Below are 23,503 nucleotides of genomic sequence, written 5' to 3'. Positions count from 1 at the left end.
TGTATTTGATGTTTCCTGTGAGCGCCTCTTCTGCTAGTACTTTTAAAGCCTTACGTTGTGTTGTCCTCACAGTCGTTTAGTCAGCTAGGTATTATTACTCATTTTACAGATGAGGAGGTTGACTCTCAGAGATGTTAAAGGATTAGCCCAAAGTTACCCAGCTGGAAAGGGGCAGCATCAGAACTGAAAGAATAGGCATCGTCAGAGGTCTCCCAGATGTGGACTCAGGGCCTGGGACTCTTATGCAGGGGATTTTGGGGGAGGTGGTCTTAGGAAGCAGTTGAGGGGATGGAGGAAGGGAAGCCAGAGCAGGTGTGTTAATGAGCAAATTACTGCGTGGGTAACTAGGCTCAGTCCCTGGAGACCTCAGCAGGGACAGAGCCATCCCTCTCAGAGGCGAGAAAGCCAGGGGACATGTCTGCAAGCCCCGTCCATTGTGGGCCTTACTTCTAGCTCCCTTCAGCCAAGAGTTGCAGGTGCCAGTGGCAAGTCAAGTGCTGGGCGAAGGGGACGTTGCAGGGCACGACAGCCACCTACCATGGAACGAATCTAGAAGTCAGTGTATGTTTGGTGCCGTAGGTGAGTCACTGCAGATCTTGAGTGGGTATAAGGGGGGCAGGCGCTTAAACAGGTGAAATTGGGATAGATGTGAAGTGGTTTATTTGCTGCCTTCCTTCCAAAGAGTCTCAGTCACTTCCTGGAGAGGGGCCTGTGCTTGTCTCCCCTCTTCCTACAGAGACTGAGAGCAAAGGAGCCTTTGCAGCCAGAAGTAGCATTTCATGCATGTGGCTGGCAGCTGTTCGAGGGGATTCAGAATGAGGACCCATTTTTATTTTAGTCAATTTGTAAAACTGTACACGACATTTCCCACTGCTTCCCACATTTCCCCATTTTAATGTATACAAATTAAATTCATAATTTAAACTGGATGCAGGGAGAGCAGCGGCCCGGAGCGGCGCTCATCAAACGCTTTCACAGCCTAGCAGGGGAGTGACAGCCCCTAGCCGAGGGCTGGACACAGAGGCTGCCCCACGTGCATGGTCCCCCCCTGGGCCGGCCGCTCAGCATCTGCCCCGAGAAACGGGACCCTGAGGACGGCCAGAGGAGGCTCTGCCTCACGTTTCTGAATAATTCAGGAAGGTCTTTGGAGGGCAAGCTGGGGTTCTCAGAAGCCTGCAGGGCGCAGGCAAAGGGCAAGTTGACCCTGCCTGAAGGAGACAGCCGCCCTTCTTTTCCAGCCACACGTTGCCTATGGGAAGGCAGGGCAAGGGCCCTCAGATTTGGCTTTTAAAGAGAAGCTGGAGAGCCAAACTTTACATCAAATCTTCTGGCTGTTTTTCTAGGTTGGCAGCTAATTCAGATTTATGTTTTTAAAATATTCTGCGTGGGCCAGATAGAACAGGACTGAGAGCCAGATAGGGACTGCGTGCAGAGTTTGCAGACTCTGCTCGAAGAAGTCTCATCATGTAGAACGTAACGTAGCCGAAGAGGTAGAAGGGGGGCGTGAGGGCGGGTGAGGGAGGATGAGCGACTGGTAACCAGAGTGCAGGCCACAGCTCACTCTTCACTGCCTGTCAGCGCTGCTGCCTGCGGAACGGTAGCCCCGCTCACCTGGGCACAGGTAAGAGGCCGGTAAGCGTCGACTGCTGGCGGCCTGCAGGGCTCTCCTACCTGGAAAGGGGGCCTCCACCCAAATGGAAATAACCAGCAGCCAGAGAACTCTGTGAGACACGGCTGTTCGGTAGTTTTAAACCTCCGGCGTGGTAGTAGTTCTGCCAGGGCTCCTGCGTGGGTTCCAGCCCTCGGAGGCACGGCGCCCATTCCTCTCCCAGGCCGGTCCCAGCATGGGCTGGTCCTAGCTGGGTGCTCTCTCCTCGGGCCTTCACGCAGCTGGCTGCCTCCTCATCACTGAGGTCTCAGGTCAAATGTTATCTCCTTGGAAAGGCCTCCTTGGCCTTCGTGGCAAAAGCAACCCCTCTGGCCGTGGTCCTATCCAAGCACCCTCTTTTGATTTCTTCAGAGCGTCCCTTGGACTTTGCAGTGATCTCACTTGTGATGTGTCTGTTAACTGCCTGCCTGCAGTAAGAATGTCAGTCGCTTGATGATGGACTTTGTCAAGGTCACCACTGTCCTCTTAGCATCTAGAACAGGCTTGGCCCATAGCAGGACTTCCATCAATGCCTCCTCTCCTCAGAAGCTGCTGGCCCCTCTTCTGTAATGCTTGTGGATTGCCGTTGCCTTTAATTGACCTTCTCCCCTCCTTCCCTGCTCTGTGACCCTCAACAGGAGAAAAGTTTCCCATGTCTGCTTTTTACCCTCTTATTGGGAAAGAACAATAAATAAGGAAAAACTACCCTGCATGTGGAATTTGTTCAGTGGGCAAGAATAGGCCAACGGCCAGTTAACCTCCTTCTGACCAAAAACTGTTTGCTTTACTCATGCTGAACTCTGTCCCGGTTTCTGGAATGTGCTCCCCTGGCTGGAACGGGCTTCTCCTCCGCCATCAGGCCTTGGCCCACGTGGCAAACTTTGCAGAGCGCCTCTGTGCCACTCCGTGGGCCGTCTTGGCACCCTGGACCACCTCCACACACCTCCTGTCATGCCTTGGATTCACCTCTTTATCCAACTCCCTGACCAGATGCTGAGCTCCTACTGGGGACAGAGCTTGTGTCCGGGGCCAGGAGGAGTCATTCTAACAGCAGCTAACGTGTACTGACCATTCACCGTGTGCCAGGTCGTGTGCCCTTTCACCTCACCTGACTTCTCTCACTCAGTCTTCATAATGTCCTGACAGTCTAGGTACTGTTATCTCCATTTTACAGACGAGACGTTGAGGCCCCAAGAGGCTGGTAATTCTCCTCAAGTCTTCATATGCAGCCCAGCCAAGAGTTGCACGTGGGAAACTTGACTCCAAAGCTCTTATCCTTAACCTTGGTCCTCCCCTGCCTCCCCCAGAAGGTGTTCAGGAAATATGAGTTGATGAGCGAATGAGTCCCACAGCGCCTCACAGAAAGCATCACAAAACTCGTGGTGTTTACAGATGCTTTCAAGTCATAATTTCCTTTACAGTCATTACACTCTTGATTTTAAAGGGTAGTCTGAGGGCATTCCAAGCTAAGTCCCCTAACCTCACCTGTCTGCCTGGGGGGTTGAAAACAGGCAGTCTCGGTCTCGGTGGAGCTCTGGGCTGGAGCTGCTTTGCTTCAGCGTATCCCTGCTTTTGGGGAGGAGATCCAAAAGCAAATGATGTGGGTCTCAAGTACAGCCTGGTCCAGGCCTCAGCTCTCAGACTGGAGACCCCCGTGCTGACCCTACCCTTTCTTCGGCCCCACAGATTGCCTGTGCCGCTGTTGACTGCATCAAAGAGAAGAACCAGGACCTGTGTCAGCAGGAGGCCATCAAGGCCTACCCCACTTTCCACTACTACCACTACGGGAAGTTTGCAGAAAAGTACGACACCAATCCGACGGTGAGTTGCAGGGAGGCACCTGCCCCAAGCTCTGTCTGCTGACGGGCAGGGAAACAGCCGCTGAGGAGGCTTCCTGGACAGCACAGAGGTCAGCTGCAGTGCTCAGAGCTGAGAAGGCAAGGCTCTGGCCGGGCTGAAAGAAAATCTCAAGGGGTTTTCACACAAGTCCTGGCCCCACAACCGGGGGGTGCGGGGGTGTGGTGCGGATTCCAGGGTGCAGGACAGTTTCCTCACCCACTTTTCAGGGCTTCTCTGTAGCCAAGCAGACCCTCCCCACATGGCCAGCCATCGCCACCCCCCCAACGGCTCCCCCCTACCCCCACCTCCGCCCGCTCCCCCGCGGCCCCGCTCCCCCACCCCCCGGCCTCCTCTCTGTGTCCCGAGGAGTGAGCACGCGGTGGCGGTCAGGGAAGGGGAGTAAGGAGGCGGGGGGCACACATCCGCATCAGGTTAAAGTTCCTTTTTTTTCTCTTTCCCTCCGCTACAGGAGTTGGGATTTACTAGTTTTATTCGAACACTCCGGGAAGGAGACCATGAGAGACTAGGAAAGAAGAAGGAGGAGTTGTAATTTCTGCCTCAGAGAAAGCTTTTCCATTACACTGTGAAGGATACCTGTTTTGTTGTTGTTTCTGAATTTCCACGTGTTCTGAAGATGAAGTTTTTTATAGCCGCTTATGGCCGTTTTGTACAATTTTGAAATAAAATTAAACCAGTTGTTTGGTGGTGTGGGTTATTTCCAGGAAGCCTGTTCTAACAGATAGATACCCGTGTTCTCCCTCCTTCCACATCCTCTCCTGGGAGGTGGAGAGCCCCACGCCAGCCCAGAAGGGACTGGGGGGCAGGGGGACGAGGAGGGAGGCATGGGAAACGGGCCCGTGTCAGCCACTGGAGAGCAGGACAGCAGAATCAGACCACAAAATATCCTGTTGGAAAATGACTGACTTTGAGGGGAAACACGTTAAGATGATCAGGGAAAATGGGATTGTGACGCTGACGGGAACCAAGCATTAGCTTTTTCTGGGTCATTGCGGTTTCAGTTTTGGCGTTTTCCTGGAATGCATTTACATATTTCTCTTTCTCCGGCTATTTCTGTCTTCTCTTGCTCTCTCCATTCCCTCCCAGCTCTCCCTTTAAAGAAAAGTAAGTCTCCACTTAGGGATGAGTGCAGCTGTCCAGCCCAGGCTGGAAGGGGCATCTCAGGTGGACTGGGGGAGGGGCCTTTGTGCAGCTGCTTGCTCGACACACGGGCTGGAAGGGACGGTGTGTGGGACGTGGTGGCCTCTCCTCCGTGTGCAGATGCCGGTCTGTAAACCAGCTCCCCTCGCCCCGCCGCAGGAACCTCCACATCTTTGCACTGCATTCTCATGGATGGGCGCCACCCAGGCCCCACTCTGTCTCTGTCACGTCTCTCTCCTGACTCTTTCCCACTAGGTCTGCTTTCTGCATCCCTGCATGACTAACACCGGGCCTGTGCCCAGTGATGCTGCCAGAGCCGCGGTCCTCCTCCATGGGGAGAAGAAGGGAGTAGAACAGCTTCACTCCCCTGTCTTGACTTCGTGGTAAGCGGCAGTCCTAGCCTTGGGCTCCTCGGGGAAGTTCAGAGGTGGCATTGCCAGGGCTGCAACACTGGGCAGCACACTTTGGTGGCCTTACAGGGGAGTTGGCCTGTGGGCACAGCCCTATTTCCTGGACCGGCCCGTCCCTTGCAGCCCCTACCTTCTTTCTGATGTGTCCCCCAGGGCGGGGCTGAGAGCCGCAGAGCTCCCCATGGCGCCCTTGACGAAGTGCCACTGCGCACAGCTCCGTTAAGTGAGGTCAAAGGTCTTGAAAGCCCGTGTCCCAGCTTCCCTAAGGTCAGCCTTCTCTTTTCCCTAAGCACCCACTTTTTTAAGTGGCCCCCTGGTCTCCCCCCAGGTGCATGGGTATGAAAGGAGCACACGTTTAGATGTCACGTTTACTGAGCTCAGCCGGTGCCGTACGCTGTCAAAGAGCCATTTGATCCTGATGCTGAATATCATGTACCCGCTCCTGCAAGGGGCTCATGAGGGAGTGTGTGTGCACATGGGCACACTTAATAGACACTTGGAGTATTTGTGGAGGAACATATTTATTTGTGCCTCCAAAAACGTTGCTGTTTTTTAACTGCATCTTTAATACCTGACAAAATCCACTTCCTGGCAGAGGACCATGGGCGCTCACATTCAAGGCACAGGGCTTTCTTCCCATCTGTTCCATAGCCTGGGTTGGCTTCTGTGTGAGGACTTGAAAGCATCGGGAAATGGCATCCTTTTCACTGTTTATATGCAGGATTTGTTAATTATGGGGCCTTTGTCAGAAGGTCTAGTGTTTACCATGACTTTGGGCATGACCTGAGCAAGTTCTTCCCAGCTCTGGGCAGCTGCCTCTGCAGACAGAGCTCCCCTCCTCCACTCCCCCCGACCCCCACCCCTCAACCCTGTGCCCCAATTCTGGAGCTCTGCAGATTGGTTAGATCATGGCCCTTGATTAGTTCCATTCCCAGTGGCCTCGCTTGGTTCATTTGGGGTTCACTGATCTTCAGTGCAGACCCCGCCCTAGCCCTCACTCGAGGACCTGCCATTATCCCCTCAGTTCCCCTAGATCTTACCTCTGCAGGCTGATTTCTCTGCAAGAAGCAAGTGTAGAGTTAGGAGAGAACTGATTCCCAGTCTTCGTTCTGGTGGCTTTGGCATAACCTCAGTTTCCCCGCTTTGGGTCGTTGCTTCTGTTTCCATTCCCCATGGGTCTGCCTTACTCTGCGTCCCGCATACCTCTCGCCCACCAGTGATTCCCCATCACCACTAACCAGAGCTCCCAGAGCTGGCCCCCCAACCCTTCTCCTCTTCCCCACATGGTGCCCTCCCTTTCTAGAGATGTTTGGTTCCAGAAACTGTTCTGTGCCAGGCACAGAAAGGTGATGCTCTGGGTTCAGGAACTGATTTGCTCCACCAGTATAAAAAGATGTGGAATCTCATCTGGAAAGCACTGGGCCCTCTTACGTATCAGAGGCGAAGCTTGTGGCTCACGTGACTTGCCCAAATCACATAGAATGGAGGAGGGGCCAGTCCTGTTCGCAGTTAGAGTGACTGGGCATTGCTGGTCACAACTGAGCTCCCTGCCGGTATGCTCTTACGGTTAACCATTATTTTATTATGTTAAGCCTGGAAAGATGAAACTGATATCCTTGAGCTACATGTGAAAATCAAATTATTGTTACGAGCCCACCAAATATACGCCTCCCCCCAAATCCTTTATTTTAGGCCTAGAATATCCAACACAGTGGCCATTAGCCACATGTGGCTATTAAGTATTTGAAATGTAGCTGCTGCAACTGAGGAGTGTGTGTGTGTGTGTGTGTGTGTGTGTGCCTTTTTGTGTTGTAAAATACACATAACATAAAATTTATCATTTTCAAGTGTATACAGTTCAGTGGCACTAAGTACATTCATATTATTATACAACCATCATTAATATCCACCTCCAGGACTTTTTCAGCATCCCAAATTGAAACTCTGTATGCATTAAACAACAACTCCCCATACCCGCCTCCTCCCTGCCTCTGGTAACCACCATTCTACTTTCTGTCTCTATAAATTTGCCTATTCTAGGTACCTCATATAAGTGAAAGCATGTATTTACCCTTTTGTGTCTGGTTTATTTCACTTAGCATGATGAACAAGGTTCATCATGTTATAGCATGTGTCAGAATTTCCTTCCTTTTAAGACTGAATAATATTCCATTGTTCGGATACACCCACATTTTGTTTATCCTTTCATCTGTCAATGGACATTTGGGCTGTTTGTGCCTTTTTGCTATTGTGAATAATGCAGCTGTGAACAAAATTGTGCCAATCATGTGTTCGAGTCCCTGCTTTCAATTCTTTTGAAAGTGGAATTGCTGGATCATATGATAATTCTATGTCTAGTTTTTTTAGGAATCATAATACTATTTTCAATAGTGGCTGCACTATTTTACATTCCTACCAGTAATGCACGTGGGTTCTGATTTCTCTACATCCTTGCCAAAAGTTGTTTTCTGGGTTTGTGTGTGTGTGTGTGTGTGTGTGTGTGTTTTAATAATAGCCATCCTAATGGATGTGAGGTGGTATCTCATTGTGGTTTTGATTTGCATTTCCTTAATGATTAATGATGTTGAGCATGTTTTCATGTGCTTTTTAGCCATATGTATATCTCCTTTGGAGAAATGTGTATTCAAGTTCCTTGTCCATTTTTGAAATGGATTGTCTCTGGTTCTTTTGTTGTTGTTATTGGTCCCATGTAGGAGTTCTTTATGCGTTCTGGATATCAATCCCTTATCAGATATATGATCTGCAAATATTTCCTTCCATTCTGTGGGTTGTCTTTTCACTTCCTTGATCGTGTCTTTTGATGCACAAAAGTTTTTAATTTTGATGAACTCTGATATTTCTATTTTTTTCTTTTGTCTCCTGTGCTTTGGGTGTGATTTCTAACAAATCATTGCTAAATCCAATGTTGGAAGTTTTTCTCCTATGTTTTCTTCTAAGAGTTTTATAGTTTTAGGTCTTACATTTAGGGCTGTGATCCAGTTTGAGTTAAGTATAAGGTAAGGGTTCAGCTTCATTGTTTTGCATGTGGATATCCAGTTTCCCCAACACCAATTGTAGAAAAGACTGTCTTTTCTTCATTGAACAGTCTTGGCACGCTAGTCAAAAATCATCAAGCTCTAGTTGCCAAAGATTTTCTTCTGTTTTTTTCCTAAAGCTTTACATTTAAATATATGATCTATTTTGAATTAATTTTTATATAAGATGTGAGACTCAAGTCAGGGTTCATATTTTGACCTGTCGATGTCCAATAGCTCCAGACCATTTGTTGAAGACTGTCTTTCCTCCACTGCATTGCTTTTACATTTTTGTCAAAAATCAGTTGGCTGTACTTACAGAGGTGTATTTTGGGGTTCTCTCTTCTATTCCATTGATCTATATCTATCCCTCCACCAACACCATACAATCTTAATTACTTGTATCTATATAGTAAGCCTTGAATCAAGTAGACTGATTTCTCCCACTACCTTTCTTTTTCAGAATTGTTTTAGCTATTGGAGTTCCTTTGCCTTTCCATATAAATTTTAGAATAATCTTATCTATATATGAATTTTTCCTGGGATTTTAATATCCTTTCAAATGATTCAGAAAAATATATATATATGTGCAAACACACACACAGATAAGGCTAAAGAGACAAAATGTAAATAACTGGTGAATCTAGGTAAAGGGCATATGTGACTTTTTACATGTGAAATTACATCAAAATAAAAAGTGCTTCTCCCCAAACCCCCACACCCCCCAAAAAATTACACATGCCCTAAAAAGAGCATGCCCTAAATATATAAACTAAGTGACCCAATTTAGCAAAGTGGGCCTGACTTTTAACTCTCTCTAGGCAGCCCTGCTTCCTGTCTGGCCAGGACCCAGAGTTCCTCTGTGCCCACACAGAGGGGTGCAGAAATGGGCTGATAATCTAGGTAATGTGCTTACCAGAAGCTGTCACTTCAGTGAGATCACAGGCTGACCTCGGGGGTCCACAGCACCAGCGGGAATGAGGTGGTGCCCCAGCCAGGTCTAGAGAAGGAAGGAAGTGCATGAGCTCAGGCTTTAGGAACAGACAGCAACAGAGTATCCCAGAAGCAGGAGGACCCTGTGACCCTCAGCAGCCACCACGCCAGGTGCAGCCTTGAGCAGCAGGGGGCGCTAGGATCTGCAGGGCCTGGTGTGAATCTAGGTCCCTCTCTCTGTCAGTTTCACTTTGTCCACACCTAGTGGAGAAGAGGGCCTTTGAAAGACTGGACCTTTACCTAGGGAGCCATCCTAGAGTTACCTAAAGAGAACTTTCAGTTTATTGGATCAGACTGAGGTAACCACTTCTACTAAATCAATTAATAGGAAAATACACACACACACACACACACACTTTTCTCTGTATAAATAGGCAGAGTGTAAATATACATCTTCTACATTCCTGATAAAATGTGATGGCCAGTCCTGAACATAAGAGTCCAGGTGAGACCTGGCCAGCACAAGGGGGAGAGGACCATGAATCACTCATTCCAGATCTTATAGGCTATATCTCCATTAATGTAGTCTAAGATTACAGGCTCACTGTCAGCAAAAACCATCAAAACTTTTTCACACTGCTCACAGAAAAGACCAATCCTTGATAATTAATTTTCATTGAATATTTTTCTTTACTTATTTTCAAGGTAATATATGTTATAAGAAACTTTGAAAAATGCAGAAAAGCATGCAAAAGAAAATTTAAATCATTCATAGCCCTGCTACTCATCAATTACTATTGATTAGCGTATCATCTTCCAATTTTTAAAAATCACACACAAATAAAATCTCTTAGTATTTTATAACTTAAAAAATTTACAAAATGTTTAAACACTCTCCCGTATCATTTCCTGTCATTATTCTTTCTCCACGTAATTTTTAAGACCATACAGCAGAGTTTCTCAACACTATTTCTGGGCACTATTGACATTTTGGAACAGATAATTCTTTGTTGTGGGGAACTTTTCTACACACTATAGAATTTTTAGCAGTATCTCTGGTCTCTACCTGCTAAATGCCAGCAGCATCTCCCCTTCCCCACAGGTTGTGACAACCAAAAATATCTCCAGACTTTGCCAAATGTCCCATGGGAGCAAAATTATCCCCAGCTGAGAATCACTGCTTTATAGTACTTTACCCTATGTAAATACTATCCTTTACTTATAAATTCATACCATTAGATATATATGTTATATATAGTTATTCTCTATCATAAATAATGCTGGGCTGGCCAGCTCTGGTTTTGTTATTTTATGCATCTTACACATTTTCAAAAGTGGCTTTCTGGGTCAAAGAATATACTTGTTCTTAAGGCCTGTTTTTTTAAGGCCAGTGATATATATTGTCAATTTTCCTTCATCAGTGTACCTATTTATACTCTTACCAAGAGTTTATGAAGTAACCTGTTTTCTTAACCCTTGCTAGCTCTGGGATATATATTTTTGTAAAGATCTTGGCACATTTTATTTTTGATATACAGTTGACCCTTTGACAACATGGATTTGAACTTTGCACGTCCACCTATATCTGGATTTTTTTCAGTAATAAATACTATAATACTACACAATTGATCCACGGTTCCTTGAATCCATGGCTACAGAACCATGGATACAGAGGATTGGAGGATGTGGGGGGCCAATTCTACGTTACATGCTATTTTCGACCACGCAAAAGATCGGTGCCCCTAACCCCCAAGTAATTATAAAACACAGTTATTCTAGTTACCTTTTATCTTGAAAATTCTTTGTTTTAGCCTGCCAGGATGTTTTAGATCGGGTTTCTGTCTCTGACAAGTTTTCTGTCTTTAACTTCATGTCCCTTGCAAATTTGATGAGAATTAAAACATTGCAAAAGATAGAGTGTAACCTAGACTCCTGTATTAGGCCAATAGAAATGTCCTGTCAGTCTACTAGTTCAGCTTCCCTAGGCACAGTCATTCCACAAGTTCCTCACTTGTCCCAGCATCTAACTCCTATTTTCCAACCTTTCCTAAAAGATACAGTGGAAGATATTGTCAGATGTTTTGTTGAGGTCTGGATATACTGTGTCTACCACATTCCTCTGATGAACCAATCTAATAACCCTGTGAAAAAATAATAATCCTTTACCTGTGCACAGCCCCTTACAGTTGGGAATCATTTCTAGGACCCTTTCATACAACACTCGCACAACTCCCATGATGTTGCAATGAAGAGGCCAAGGCTCCGGGAGTTTAGGTAACTCATAAAAGTTGACAGAGGCGGTAAGTAGCGGAGCTCAGATGCAATGCAGGTTTCCTTCCTTACTTCCATGACCAGCAAAACTTTCTGTGGGTGATGCTTGCTTCTAGTAATTATTGCTTCCTTTCCAAGCCCCACTAGTCAGTACTGAGCTACCCAGCATAATGCCAGCTCAGGAAGTCTTCCCTTTCCTGGCCTATGACTTAGCCATGTCTCACGTTCTCTCAGGACCCCTGAGGGGAGATTTGTCTGGGTCAAAAAAATCTGAAATTATTGAGAGCATGCAAGTGCTTTTCTTCAAACTGTTAACCAGTGTTGATTTTTTACAGTTTTTAAAATTCTATATATCTTCTCTATAAAATGAAATAAACTAATACCTAAATACATATTAAATATATATTATATATTTCTATTATTTATAAAATATGTATTTAGTTATTAACTTAGTGTATATATATCTACATCTACATGTGTATCTTTCTCTCTATATAGAGAGAGAATATAAATGGAGAGAGAGGAGAGAGAAACTCTCACTTTATTGCCCTACAGTTTCATGCCCCAGAAATAACTTCTGTTAAGTGTGGTGTGTATCCTGCCAAGCGTTTTGTCTGGTGCTTTTTTTTGGTTCATAAACAAACATGTAGTGTGCTTTTTTTTTTTTTAATATTTATTTATTTGGCTGTGCTGGGTCTTCGTTGCGGCACGTGGGATTTTCGGTGCCGAATACGGGATTTTTAGTTGCGGCATGCAGGACCTTTAGTTGCAGCATGAAGGATCTAGTTCCCTGACCAAGGATGGAATCCGGGTCCCCTGCCTTGGGAGCGTGGAGTCTTAACCAGTGGACCACCGGGAAAGTCCCTGTAGTGTGCTTTTTATGTGTGTGTATGTATGTGTGTACATGTATATGTGTATATAGATATATAGATTCAGAAAATTCTTTTCTACTCCAAGATCATATATATATATATATTTACTGGTGCTTTTCTGGTATCTAAAAATATAACTCAAATTTATTTTGTTATAAGGAGTGAGGTAGGAATCCAGCGTTTTGTTTTTCAAAATAGCTAACCACTTGCCCCATCATCATTTTGATTAATTTACCTTTTCCCCACTGAAATGCCACTTTTATCGCATGGTAAATTTCAAAATGTGTTCAGATGCCTTACTTTTCTGCCCTGTTCCACTAATCTATCTATTCCTATTTTATTTTATTTTTAAACCCCATTTTAATTACTTTCTTTTCAAATAGAATTTTCTTAGCTGTTTTGGCTTTTTTTTTTTTTTCAGTTAAAATTTCTATCCTGGATCTCAGTTCTTTCTAACCAAAGACCATCCTATTTTATTCAGTGATCATGTTCTTTGACAGAGTAAACAGAAATAAAAAGTTGTGGAGTTTCACTTTCTTTTCTCATCCATTAAAATGATACAGTTGGCTCCAAATAGTGAGCCCAGATGTCCCTCCCTGAACCTCTTACTCTAGACTTAATTAAAACAGCCCTTTCTGTTGTCATAGCTTTTTTTTTTAAACATCTTTATTGGAGTATAATTGCTTTACAATGGTGTGTTAGTTTCTGCTTTATAACAAAGTGAATCAGCTGTACATATACGTATATCCCCGTATCTCCTCCCTGTTGCGTCTCCCTCCCTCCCACCCTCCCTATCCCACCCCTCTAGGTGGTCACAAAGCACGGAGCTGATCTCCCTGTGCTATGCGGCTGCTTCCCACTAGCTATCTACCTTACGTTTGGTAGTGTATATATGTCCATGCCTCTCTCTCGCTTTGTCATAGCTTTTTGTTGCGAGCCTCAGTAGCTAGGCTTTCCAGGAACTCTCCTCGAGGCCTCTTCCGTGTGCCCTTCTTGCTCCCTGTGCTTTGTGATCTGTGCTCCTCCGCCGCTGGATTCTTTTATGTAGATCCTCCTTTTCTTTTCACTGAACCACTTACAGCAATAAAGTCTCAGTCACTTTGAGAATGTCCTCATCCTCTTGGCCCATATCTCTGACTCTGAATATTTAGCTGAGAGGGAGGGCATCCTTTCTATGACAGTTACCTTCACAGCCTGAGCTGAGAGTTGTGCCCCACAGACCCCAGATATCCTCCTATTTCAAGCCCTAAGTACCTCATGATGAGGAAAAGGAAGGAACAGGTGACATCAGCATGTTGTCACTGGAAACTGGTAACCCCAGGGGCTGAGTTCCCTGCAGTCACCAGTATTGTCTGCTACTTTGCTCCTTGGGAGCAGGAGAGATCACATTCCTGCCCATCTTTTCCCAGGTGCAACGGTTCTCAATCCTGGCTCCATGATTAACCACGTGGGGAGCTTGAAAAGCTATCAGAGCCAGGGCCCCACCCCCAAAACAACTGAACCTGAGTGTCTGGGGATGGGGTCCTGGCACTGATACGTTTCAAAAGATCTCCAGGTTGTTCTGAACTGCAGCCGGAGTTCAGAAACGGTGGGCTGAGTACGGCAGGCTTCACCAGAGTGTGGTGCTTACCTGTATATATGGAACCAAGGCTGGGAAAATGGAAAAATGAAGGGAAAGACGTTTTTCCAACAACATTATCCTCCGAAAGGTTGGTAATTTTTCATTATGATTAAGTAATTAAGTTGCTTTTCATCTATTGCTGCCTTTAACTCTCCTGAAAATTGTTTCTAAAAATCATTCGCTAGGGAGCTATATATGTAAATCCATCCACATTATCGTTGCAATACAGGATCTATGCAGCTGAAATAATCTTGGCTCTAATACTCAAAAGGCAGCAAAGTAAGTGACAGTAATAATACCCCTCTCTACTTTTCCAGACCACAGAATAAGCAGCACGTGTGGAACATGGCGTTTCAAACGCTGCCACATCACTGAGTGTTCTGCGTGGCATCGAGGGTGGGAGTGTGCCGAGCAAATGTCTCCTCTTACAGGACGTTAGAACCTCAGCAGACACAGACTTTAATTCCTTCATCATCTGACTGCTTTAAAACCTTCCACTTTCTGCAGCATGGAAACAAATTGGTCTGGGTTTCAAAATTCTTCTGTCAAGAAATAAACGAACCCGTGAAGGCATAGAGGGGCTTATCTGAGTGCAAGCAGACCCTGGGTTTTCAGAAGACTTTGACATGTTAAAAAAAAAAAACAGAGGTGTCTGAAGAAGGTAAATTGCTGATAGCAATAGCTCAGAGAATGAATTGGAGTAAACCAAGCTCCATCAGCCAGGGTGATGCGTGAGGTGGCGGTGGAATCTGGGCATATGTGTATTTTGCTATATGTGTATTCAACCCATCCTCTTGTTTCCAGCATCACTTTCAGATGTACTTGGGGCTCCAAATCCTTTTTGCCACGCGCTTGCAGCTTGTGGGATCTTTGTTCCCTAACCAGGGATCGAACCCGGGCCATGGCAGTGAAAGTGCCGTGTCCTAACCACTGGACCTCCAGGGAATTCCTGACCCAAATCTTAAACCTGCCCAGAACTATGTAATGTGAATCTGCTTCTGGGCTTTTCCACTGCCAGATTGGGCTTCTGATCTGTTGAACCAGTGACCACCCATCAGTATGGTGGAGCCTAAGGACTGACACCCAACATCATTCTCCCTTTAAGAGTTATGTCTGCCAGCCCCCATCGCAGAGAGCACTGCCAGCCACAGATTCGCGATTTGTGAGCACTGATGCCTATTCTATTTAGGGGCCCTCTTTAAGAAAAAGAATACAAAATTTGGGATAAAGGCAGATATTTATTTAGAATGAAAAGGAGAGGGACTTCCTTGGCGGTCCAGTGGTTGAGACTTCGCCTTCCAATGCAGGGGGTGCATGTTCGATCCTTGGTCGGGGAGCTAAGATCCCACATGCCTCATGGGCAAAAAAACAAAACACAAAGCAGAAGCAATATTATAACACATTCAATAAAGACTTTAAAAATGGTCCACGTCAAAAAATCTTTTTTAAAAAAAGGATAAAAAGGAGAAATTTCAAGTTAAACACTTAAAAAGCGGAAATCCACTACAAATAACACAAAATCCAGAAAAAATATATTGTATTTTTAATATTTTTTAAATTTGTTTCTTTAGATGTCTGCTCAGATATCATCTCCTTGGGCGCCCCTCCTTCTCTCACCACCCCATACAAAGGAGCCAACACCCTTTACATTGTTCTCCATCCCCTCGCTCTGCTTTCTTTTTCTCTAGCACCTGTCCCTCAGGATGTCATATCTCTTCTTATTTGTTCGCTTATTGTCTTTCTTCCTCACTAGAAAGTAAGCTGTATGAAAGTGAAGGCATTTTCCATCTCTATATTTCCCAACACCCAGAACTTACTAAGTGCTCAATAAATGTTTGTTGAGGAAATGTTGAACATTTTTACACAAAATTCAATATTTTATAAAATACATGTAGAGTATGATCCAGCTTTTGTAACAATATGCATAGGAATAAAGACCAGAACTAAACAGATCAAAATGTTAAAAGTGATTATCTCTGGGTGATTTTCATTTTCTTCATCTTGCTTTTATAGATATTCCAATTTCTTTTCAATGAGGTATTACACATTTTAGATAAATTAGAGGTGAAATGCTTGTGATGAAATATGAAGTGAGAAAAGTTAGATACAAAATGTATCTAATAAGATCCTGATTTAAGTTGTTTTTTTTTTTTTTTTTTTTTTTTTTTTTGCGGTACGCGGGCCTCTCACTGTTGTGGCCTCTCCCGCTGCGGAGCACAGGCTCCGAACACACAGGCCCAGCAGCCATGGCTCACGGGCCCAGCCGCTCCGCGGCATGTGGGATCTTCCCAGACCAGGGCACGAACCCGTGTCCCCTGCATCGGCAGGTGGACTCTCAACCACTGCGCCACCAGGGAAGCCCTGTTTTTTTTTCTTTTAATGAAAAGAAGACAAAAGACATACAGGAATGAGTTAATAGTAGTTACTTCTTGGAATAACTGGTGGTTTTCAATTCTTCCTACATTTTCTATTTTTGCAGTCTTTGTAATGGGCATGAATTACTGTGATACTCTATGAAAATTAGGACAACAAATATTAATATAAAAAAGAATAGGAGTTATGAAAAATGAGATAACTAGAGACACAGCTAGATATTTGGTGGTGTTCAAAGAAAGGGCAGGGCAAAACAAAAGGAGGGGCACCCAGAAGGAGGGAATAAAGTGGGAATACGGACCTGGATTAGATAAAGTTAAAAGAGTAATAGGGAAAGAAAGAAGGAACCAACCACAGGGAGGGATGAAAATAATAATGGAGGAGGAGAAGTGGAACAGAAAAATGCCCTCGTTTTGATTCAAATAAGTGCCCACCCTCAGAGCTTCCTAAATTTCTAAAAAATCCAAAGTTAAGTGGTAAGTAAATGGATATCATTTTGTAAAAATTTTTTTTTAATTTCTTTTTGGCTGCATTGGGTCTTTGTTGCTGCCCACAGGCTTTCTCTAGTTGCTATGAGTGGGGGCTTCTCGTTGCTGTGGCTTCTCTTGTTGCGGAGCACAGGCTCTAGGCACGCAGGCTTCAGTAGTTGTGGCACAAGAGCTCAGTAGTTGTGGCTCGCAGGCTCTAGAGCGCAGGCTCAGCAGTTGTGGCACGAGGGCTCAGTAGTTGTGGCTCTCAGGCTGTAGAGCGCAGGCTCAGTTGTGGCACACGGGTTTAGTTGCTCTGCCGCATGTGGGATCTTTCTGGACCAGGGCTCGAACCCGCATCCCCTGCATTGGCAGGCGGATTCTTAACCACTGTGCCACGATGGAAGCCCCATTTTGTAAACTTTTGACAGGCTCTTTTAAAAAGCAGTGAAGAAAAAATGTATTCTGAAATTGCCAAAATGCCTTCTTAACTTCGTTTTTTCAAGATAGACATCTGAATCGGGATATTCATGACTTGACTTAATTGTGCATTAATTTCAGGTGGCAATGATTGACCGTAACTGCAAGTAACTGGACAAATTCTTGTGGTCTCCAAGGACTACCTGAGTAATGGAATCATAATGATAATTAAGATGTGGTGAATCCACCTTCTCACTAAGAAATAGAATGCCAAATAGAAGTAGTTAGTATTCATTGAAAGCAGTGTGTGAATAATCAGATAAAAGAAAAGTACTTAGTGAAGGCACAAAAACACTTAGTGAAAATCCTTTAACATTTATTCTGTAGCACAATAAAATAAAATGTGGGTTAATTTTTAAATTCATAGCTTATCTAAAGGAACTCCTTGGGACTTATTGGCTATATTTAAAATTACTTTAAAGAGGGAAATAGAGGCCATATTACAAAATGGAAAGAATCCAAAGCTCCTTTTTACTAGAATACACATTGATATGTAAAAGTGCTTTTAATTGGAGATAATTAAAATAATAAGCTATATTTAAAATAATACATACTAAAAGATGTCTACAAAATGATGGGAACTTGGCTATAAAATTTTAACATGAGCAATATCAAGATATAATAATACCTTATCTAAATGAGTATTTTTTTTTACTAATTTATCTTTTCACCCCACTTGCCCTTCTGCTTAGGGGAAAAAAAAGTCTCACTAATATATAGACCCTGATTCAACAAGTACAGAAGAAATTTACTAGAATTATATCTCTATGGCAAAGTTATAAACATAAATTTACCATTGAAATAAAACTTGAAAGTAGTGCATGCCCTGAAATATATATTCGTATTCATATACCTATAAATATAGATAGCTACATATTTAATATATTACAGGCTTAACTGTGTTCCTCGCATTAATAATTAACCTAAAAGGAAATGAAACCAGAACATCCCATCTATGTGGGCTGTTTAAGGAGTAATAAAATGAAATGCAAATTAAAACAAGAAGCTTTTTTAAAAACTTAAATTAACAAAGTATTTAAAAAATGATAGTACCCAAAGCATCATCATCAATCATCATCAATAGCATTTCAAAGTGATTCAAATCTTTTGGAAAGTAATCAGGCAATATAATATTGAGAGACATGAAAAAAATTATAACTTTCAATTTAGCAATTCCAGTTCTAGGAATGTATCTTAAGGAAATAATCCCAAGCATGGAAACAGTTATAAGCAATAAAACATTAATCTATGCATTACTCATAACAGGAAAAAAGAAAAAAAAGAAGAGGGAGAGATTCCAGAAAAAATGCCAAATGTCAAATAAAAGAATAGTTATGTAAATTATAGTACATTCATTTGATATATTCTACAGCTGGTAAAAATGATAGTTATGAAAACTAGGGAGAAACATGGGAGAAATCTTATGGTGTGTTAAATTTTAACAGCAGAATGCAAATTTGTATATACTGTATGATTGCAATTCTTCAAAGATATGCTTAAAAAAAAATGTACCAGTAGAAAATACATTAAAATGATAATGATGGGGCTGTTATGGTGATGAGATTATGGGTATTTTTGTTTTCTCTTCTTTCTACATTTTTGTAATGTAATTATATTACTTTAAAAATGAATGTTATTGGGCTTCCCTGGTGGCGCAGTGGTTGAGAGTCCACCTGCCGGTGCAGGGGACACGGGTTCGTGCCCCAGTCCGGGAAGATCCCACATGCTGCGGAGCGGCTGGGCCCATGAGCCATGGCCGCTGAGGCAGTGCGTCCGGAGCCTGTGCTCTGCAATGGGAGAGGCCATAACAGCAAGAGGCCCGCATACCACAAAAAAAAAAAAAAAAAAAGAATGTTATTAAATTTTTGGATTGGAGATTTGATTTGCTAGTTTGGGATTTTTTTTTCGCAATGTTTTCCAGCATCTTCTCCAATCTCACTATATCTCTGAAGCCTTGATAAAACTAAGTAGCATAACCTTAAAGTAAAATTTTGGGGAAATTTTTTAGGTAAATTACAGGTGAAAATGCATATGATGAAATATGATGTGAAAAAAATCTAGATACAAAATGTTTCATCTAATATGATTCTGGTTTGTTTAAAAATATTTTTATTAAAAATAAGGCATGACCTTCTTATATATGACATCAAAAGCACAAGCAACCAAAGAAAAAAATAAATTGGACTTCATGGAAATTAAAAACTTCTGTTCTTCAAAGGATACCATTAAGAAAGTGAAAAAACAACCACAGAATGGGAGAAAATATTTACAAATCAGATATCTGATAAGAGATTTGTATCCAGAATATTCGAGGAACTCTTATAACTCAACAATAAAAGAAATAACCCAATTTTAAAAATGGACAAGAGATTTAAACAGACTTCTTCTCCAAAGAAGATATGAAAAGGTGCTCAACCTTACTAATTATTAGGGAAATGCAAATCAAAACCACAGTGAGCTACAACGTCACTCTCAGTAGGTTGGTGGTAATCAAAAGACAGACAACAACTAACATTGGAGAGGATGTGGAGCAATTAGAACTCTCATTCATTGTGGTGGGAGTGTAAAATGGTGCACCTGCTTTGAAAGATAGTTTGGAAGTTCCTCAAAAGATTAAACATAGAGTTACCTTATAAGCCAAAAATTCCATTCCTAGGAGAAATGAAAATGTATGCCCACACAAAACACCTATACATGGATGTTCAAAGAAGCATTGTTAATAATAGCCAAAAAGTACAAACAACCCAAATGTCCACAACAGATGACTAGAGAAACAAAATGTGGTATATGCATACCGTGGAATATTATCAAATGAAATGAGGTTCTGATACATGTTCAGAAACATCATGCTAAGTGAAAGAAGCCAGTCACAAAGGACCACATATTGTGGGATTCCATTTATATGAAATGTCCAGAATAGGCAAATCATAGGGACAGAAAGTAGATTAGTGGTTGCCAGAGCTGGGAGGTAGGAGGGTCAGGGAATGGATGCCAAGCTTTTTGGAGACAAAAATAATCTAAAATTAGATGGTGGTAATGATTGTACAACTCTGTGCAGGTACTAAAACCACTGAATCTATAGGCTTTAAGTGGGTGAATCATGTGGTATGTGAATTATATTTCAACAACGCAGTTAAACAGGAAAAAGAATGACACCTTTATTTTGACCCAAAGATGTTTTAAAAATGGTTGAAGGAAATAGAGCAATAAATTAGTAGCCATGACCTCTTGATAGTAGGATGACAGGTTGATTTTCATTTGCTTCCTATTTTTTGGTGTTAACCAGTATTCATAATGAGCATTGTCTTATAAAGTATATCAGTAATAACTGTTGTGTAATATCAGAGGTCCAGCGAGGCAGTGCTGTTAAGAGCTTAAGGAAGCTCTGGAGCAGACAGACCTGGGTCACAGTCCTTGCTCCGGCTGCTGATAACTAGTTATGCAACCTTGGGCAAGTCACCTGGACCTCTCTGTGCCTTAGTTTCTTCTTCTGCACAAAGGACATCATGATGATTTCTCCATACTGGGTTGTTTTGAGCATTAACATAGAAGAGTTTGTGTAAGTGCAGAACAGAGTGCATGACATATGGCAATCTCAATAAATGTAAGTTAGGGATAGGATTCGTAATAGTAGTGGTATTAGTACTAGTGGTGGTAGTACTAAGGGATCCACAATGCCAAAAAGGGTTAAGAACCACCACCCTCAGTGGCAAGGCCCTCTGTCTGCCAGTTGGTCATTCGTTGTAAGTGAGGAGGGCAAGGAGGGTACCTCCCTGACTCACAGGGCTTTTGCAGATTATGTTGGGAAAAGCATTCTTTTGGTGTCCTGGACATTTTGAATTCCTAATACTGGTTATTTTTTTCCGTGAGCTTTGTGGAATCCAAAGGGAGGCCAGGCAATGGTATTTTTTTCAGTTTTGCTGCTATGTACAATTAATTTGCTCCTTTTCTTTCTTTTTAAAATTCACATCCAAATAAATGGTTGAATTTTGAATTTTTTCAACTAAATAAAATTACCTTGTTGGGTTCAAGACTACACTTCAAGAGATACAGAGTAATGAACCTTAATGAAATACAGGTTTATTTACTTCTATCAGCTCTGTCTCAACAGGAGCACCGTAAATTCGACCATTTTACTGAGCTTCTGCACAACTAGGGGAAAATTGGGCTGGATTTTTGCTCTTTTTATTCTGAGACTTGAATCAACCTGAAAAATTGGGATTAGTTGTTTTAATGACTAGCATTTTGTGTCTATAAATAAGTGGTCACATATTGTGTATTGTCACAGGCATCAGAAAGTAGCAATTTCTGATTTCTTCAATAATTTTCCTGATACCAATTGTCTGGCAGAGGCAACACAGGGCGTTCCTCATTCTGTTTGTTCTTGGATGCTGGGGAGCGGGGGGTTCTGCATTTCCCAGCTTTCCTTATAATTATGCTGTGGGGTCTATGACTGGCTTCTCTGCAGTGAAATGCAGGGGGAGCAGTGGAAACAACCTTCAGTCTGACTCTTAAAACATCCTGTAATGATCCTCCAGCTCTCTCTTCCCTTGGACGCCATGTGTTCTGGATGAAGGAACCAAGATCCCTGGGTCCCCCTTTGGAGAAGAGCTGCTAAGGGAGCAGCCCAAGACACTGGACCATGACATGAGTGATACGTAAAACTTTATTTTGTTGAGCCTACCTTGTCTTATCTAAAACAAACCTGCATTTTAACACAGAAACTCCCGAATTCTCCCATTAGATGGTTGGTGTCATATCACAGTAACTATGAATAATTTTGGTTTATATATTCTGCTTTAGCAATGTAACTAGGATCAGATGTTCACGCAGTCTGCATCCTTACATGTTATGTGTAGCAACACTTGGATATTTGCCTTTACATTCTTTTCACTCCAAAACAAAAGAGGGGCTCCTGTTTACCCATGCCAGGGCTGTAACATCTTTCACCAGGCTCACTGTTCTCCTCATGGCTTCTCTCTAACCTGTGTGCCTTAGTTCTTCACTTGTAGCCAAATGTGACAGTTCAAAAGAGATGAATGCATGAAGAATGGTATAAACTATGAGATATCTTCCACTGAATGCATTATGATAGTCTTTCCCCCTTTTTGGAAAAAAAATTGTTTTGGTAACCAAATTACTAATACATTAGGGTAACTCATTAAGTGAAAGATTACTGTACTATTTCTTTTCTTTTTTTTTTTTTTCCAGTACGCGGGCCTCTCACCGTTGTGGCCTCTCCCGTTGCGGAGCACAGGCTCCGGACGCGCAGGCTCAGCGGCCATGGCTCACGGGCCCAGCCGCTCTGCGGCATGTGGGATCTTCCCGGACCGGGGCACAAACCCGCGTGCCCTGCATCGGCAGGTGGACTCTCAACCACTGTGCCACCAGGGAAGCCCTACTGTACTATTTCTTTGGCTAAGAATCCAGAAGTTCTTAGCACCTTACAAGCTATCACATTTATATTACAAAATCATTTTTCCTCTAATTTATAAGCACCTTAAGGTCAAGGGAAGGTCCAGGTTGTTTTGTATTTGTTTTTTTGTATTTTGAATTTTTTTGTAATCTCAAGTGCTGAGAGCTGGATTAATCTTATTCTTCAATTCATAGCAAATTATTGTCAGTCCATATAAGGTCACTTTCTTGTTTTATATAATTTTATTTTTACCCATTCATCTCTACTCTCCCCCAGATAGTCATCCACCAATGCACCTGATATATGTTTTTAAATATGCATGTATCCTTATGAAGTGTGTGTTGTGTTGTGTTGTGTGTGTGTGTGTGTGTGTGTAAAATCTTTGTTTCTTCTCCATGGGTATTAAATGACACTGTACAAAGTCTGATGCAAAAGTCTAGGCTAGTTTCTAGAATGTCAAATAGGCCACTTTCTCCACAGACTCTCAGATAATGTGCTGATAATTAGACTGGGCAACTTTATTACATTTATATGCTTTTCATTGCCCTTTGAAATGTGATTAGTTCTTTTAAGGATCAGGGACCCATATGACACTTAGCTTATAAATAATTAAATCCAATTAATATTCCAGACTGAACCAAACCTAATTTATTTCAAGTTCTGGTTCTTAGCTAAGGAGGCCTTGGTTCACTACTTTTGAAATAATTTCATCTTCCCCTCAATTCATATGAGTAGAAAAATACAGGTGACAAGAAAGGGGAAGTTATGCATGTACAGTTTATATTAAAATATGGTATTTTCTAATATGTCTTAAAATAATGGTACATTTCCTTGGATTAAAAAAAGTGTGGGGCTTCCTGGTGGGGCAGTGGTTGAGAGTCCGCCTGCCGATGCAGGGGACATGGGTTCTTGCCCTGGCTGGGAAGATCCCACATGCCGTGGAGCGGCTGGGCCCGTGAGCCATGGCCGCTGAGCCTGTG

At 42.9% G+C, this 23,503-nt stretch overlaps 1 protein-coding gene across 1 annotated transcript in view; it reads left to right on the top strand.

Annotated features, from left to right (window-relative positions):
* The window catches only part of PDIA5 (protein disulfide isomerase family A member 5), a 92,339-nt gene extending 88,155 nt beyond the window's left edge, over nucleotides 1-4,184 (top strand). Inside the window, exons 16-17 of the mRNA XM_004278571.4 lie at nucleotides 3,335-3,469; nucleotides 3,957-4,184. Coding sequence (XP_004278619.1) covers nucleotides 3,335-3,469; nucleotides 3,957-4,037 — 216 coding nt within the window. The 3' untranslated portion in view covers nucleotides 4,038-4,184. The remainder of the gene's footprint in view (nucleotides 1-3,334; nucleotides 3,470-3,956) is intronic.
* Nucleotides 4,185-23,503: the final 19,319 nt, after the last annotated feature.

Source organism: Orcinus orca, chromosome 5, assembly GCF_937001465.1.
Source record: "Orcinus orca chromosome 5, mOrcOrc1.1, whole genome shotgun sequence".
In the NCBI taxonomy this organism is placed as follows: domain Eukaryota; kingdom Metazoa; phylum Chordata; class Mammalia; order Artiodactyla; family Delphinidae; genus Orcinus; species Orcinus orca.
This window is presented reverse-complemented; position numbering and strand designations above follow the sequence as displayed.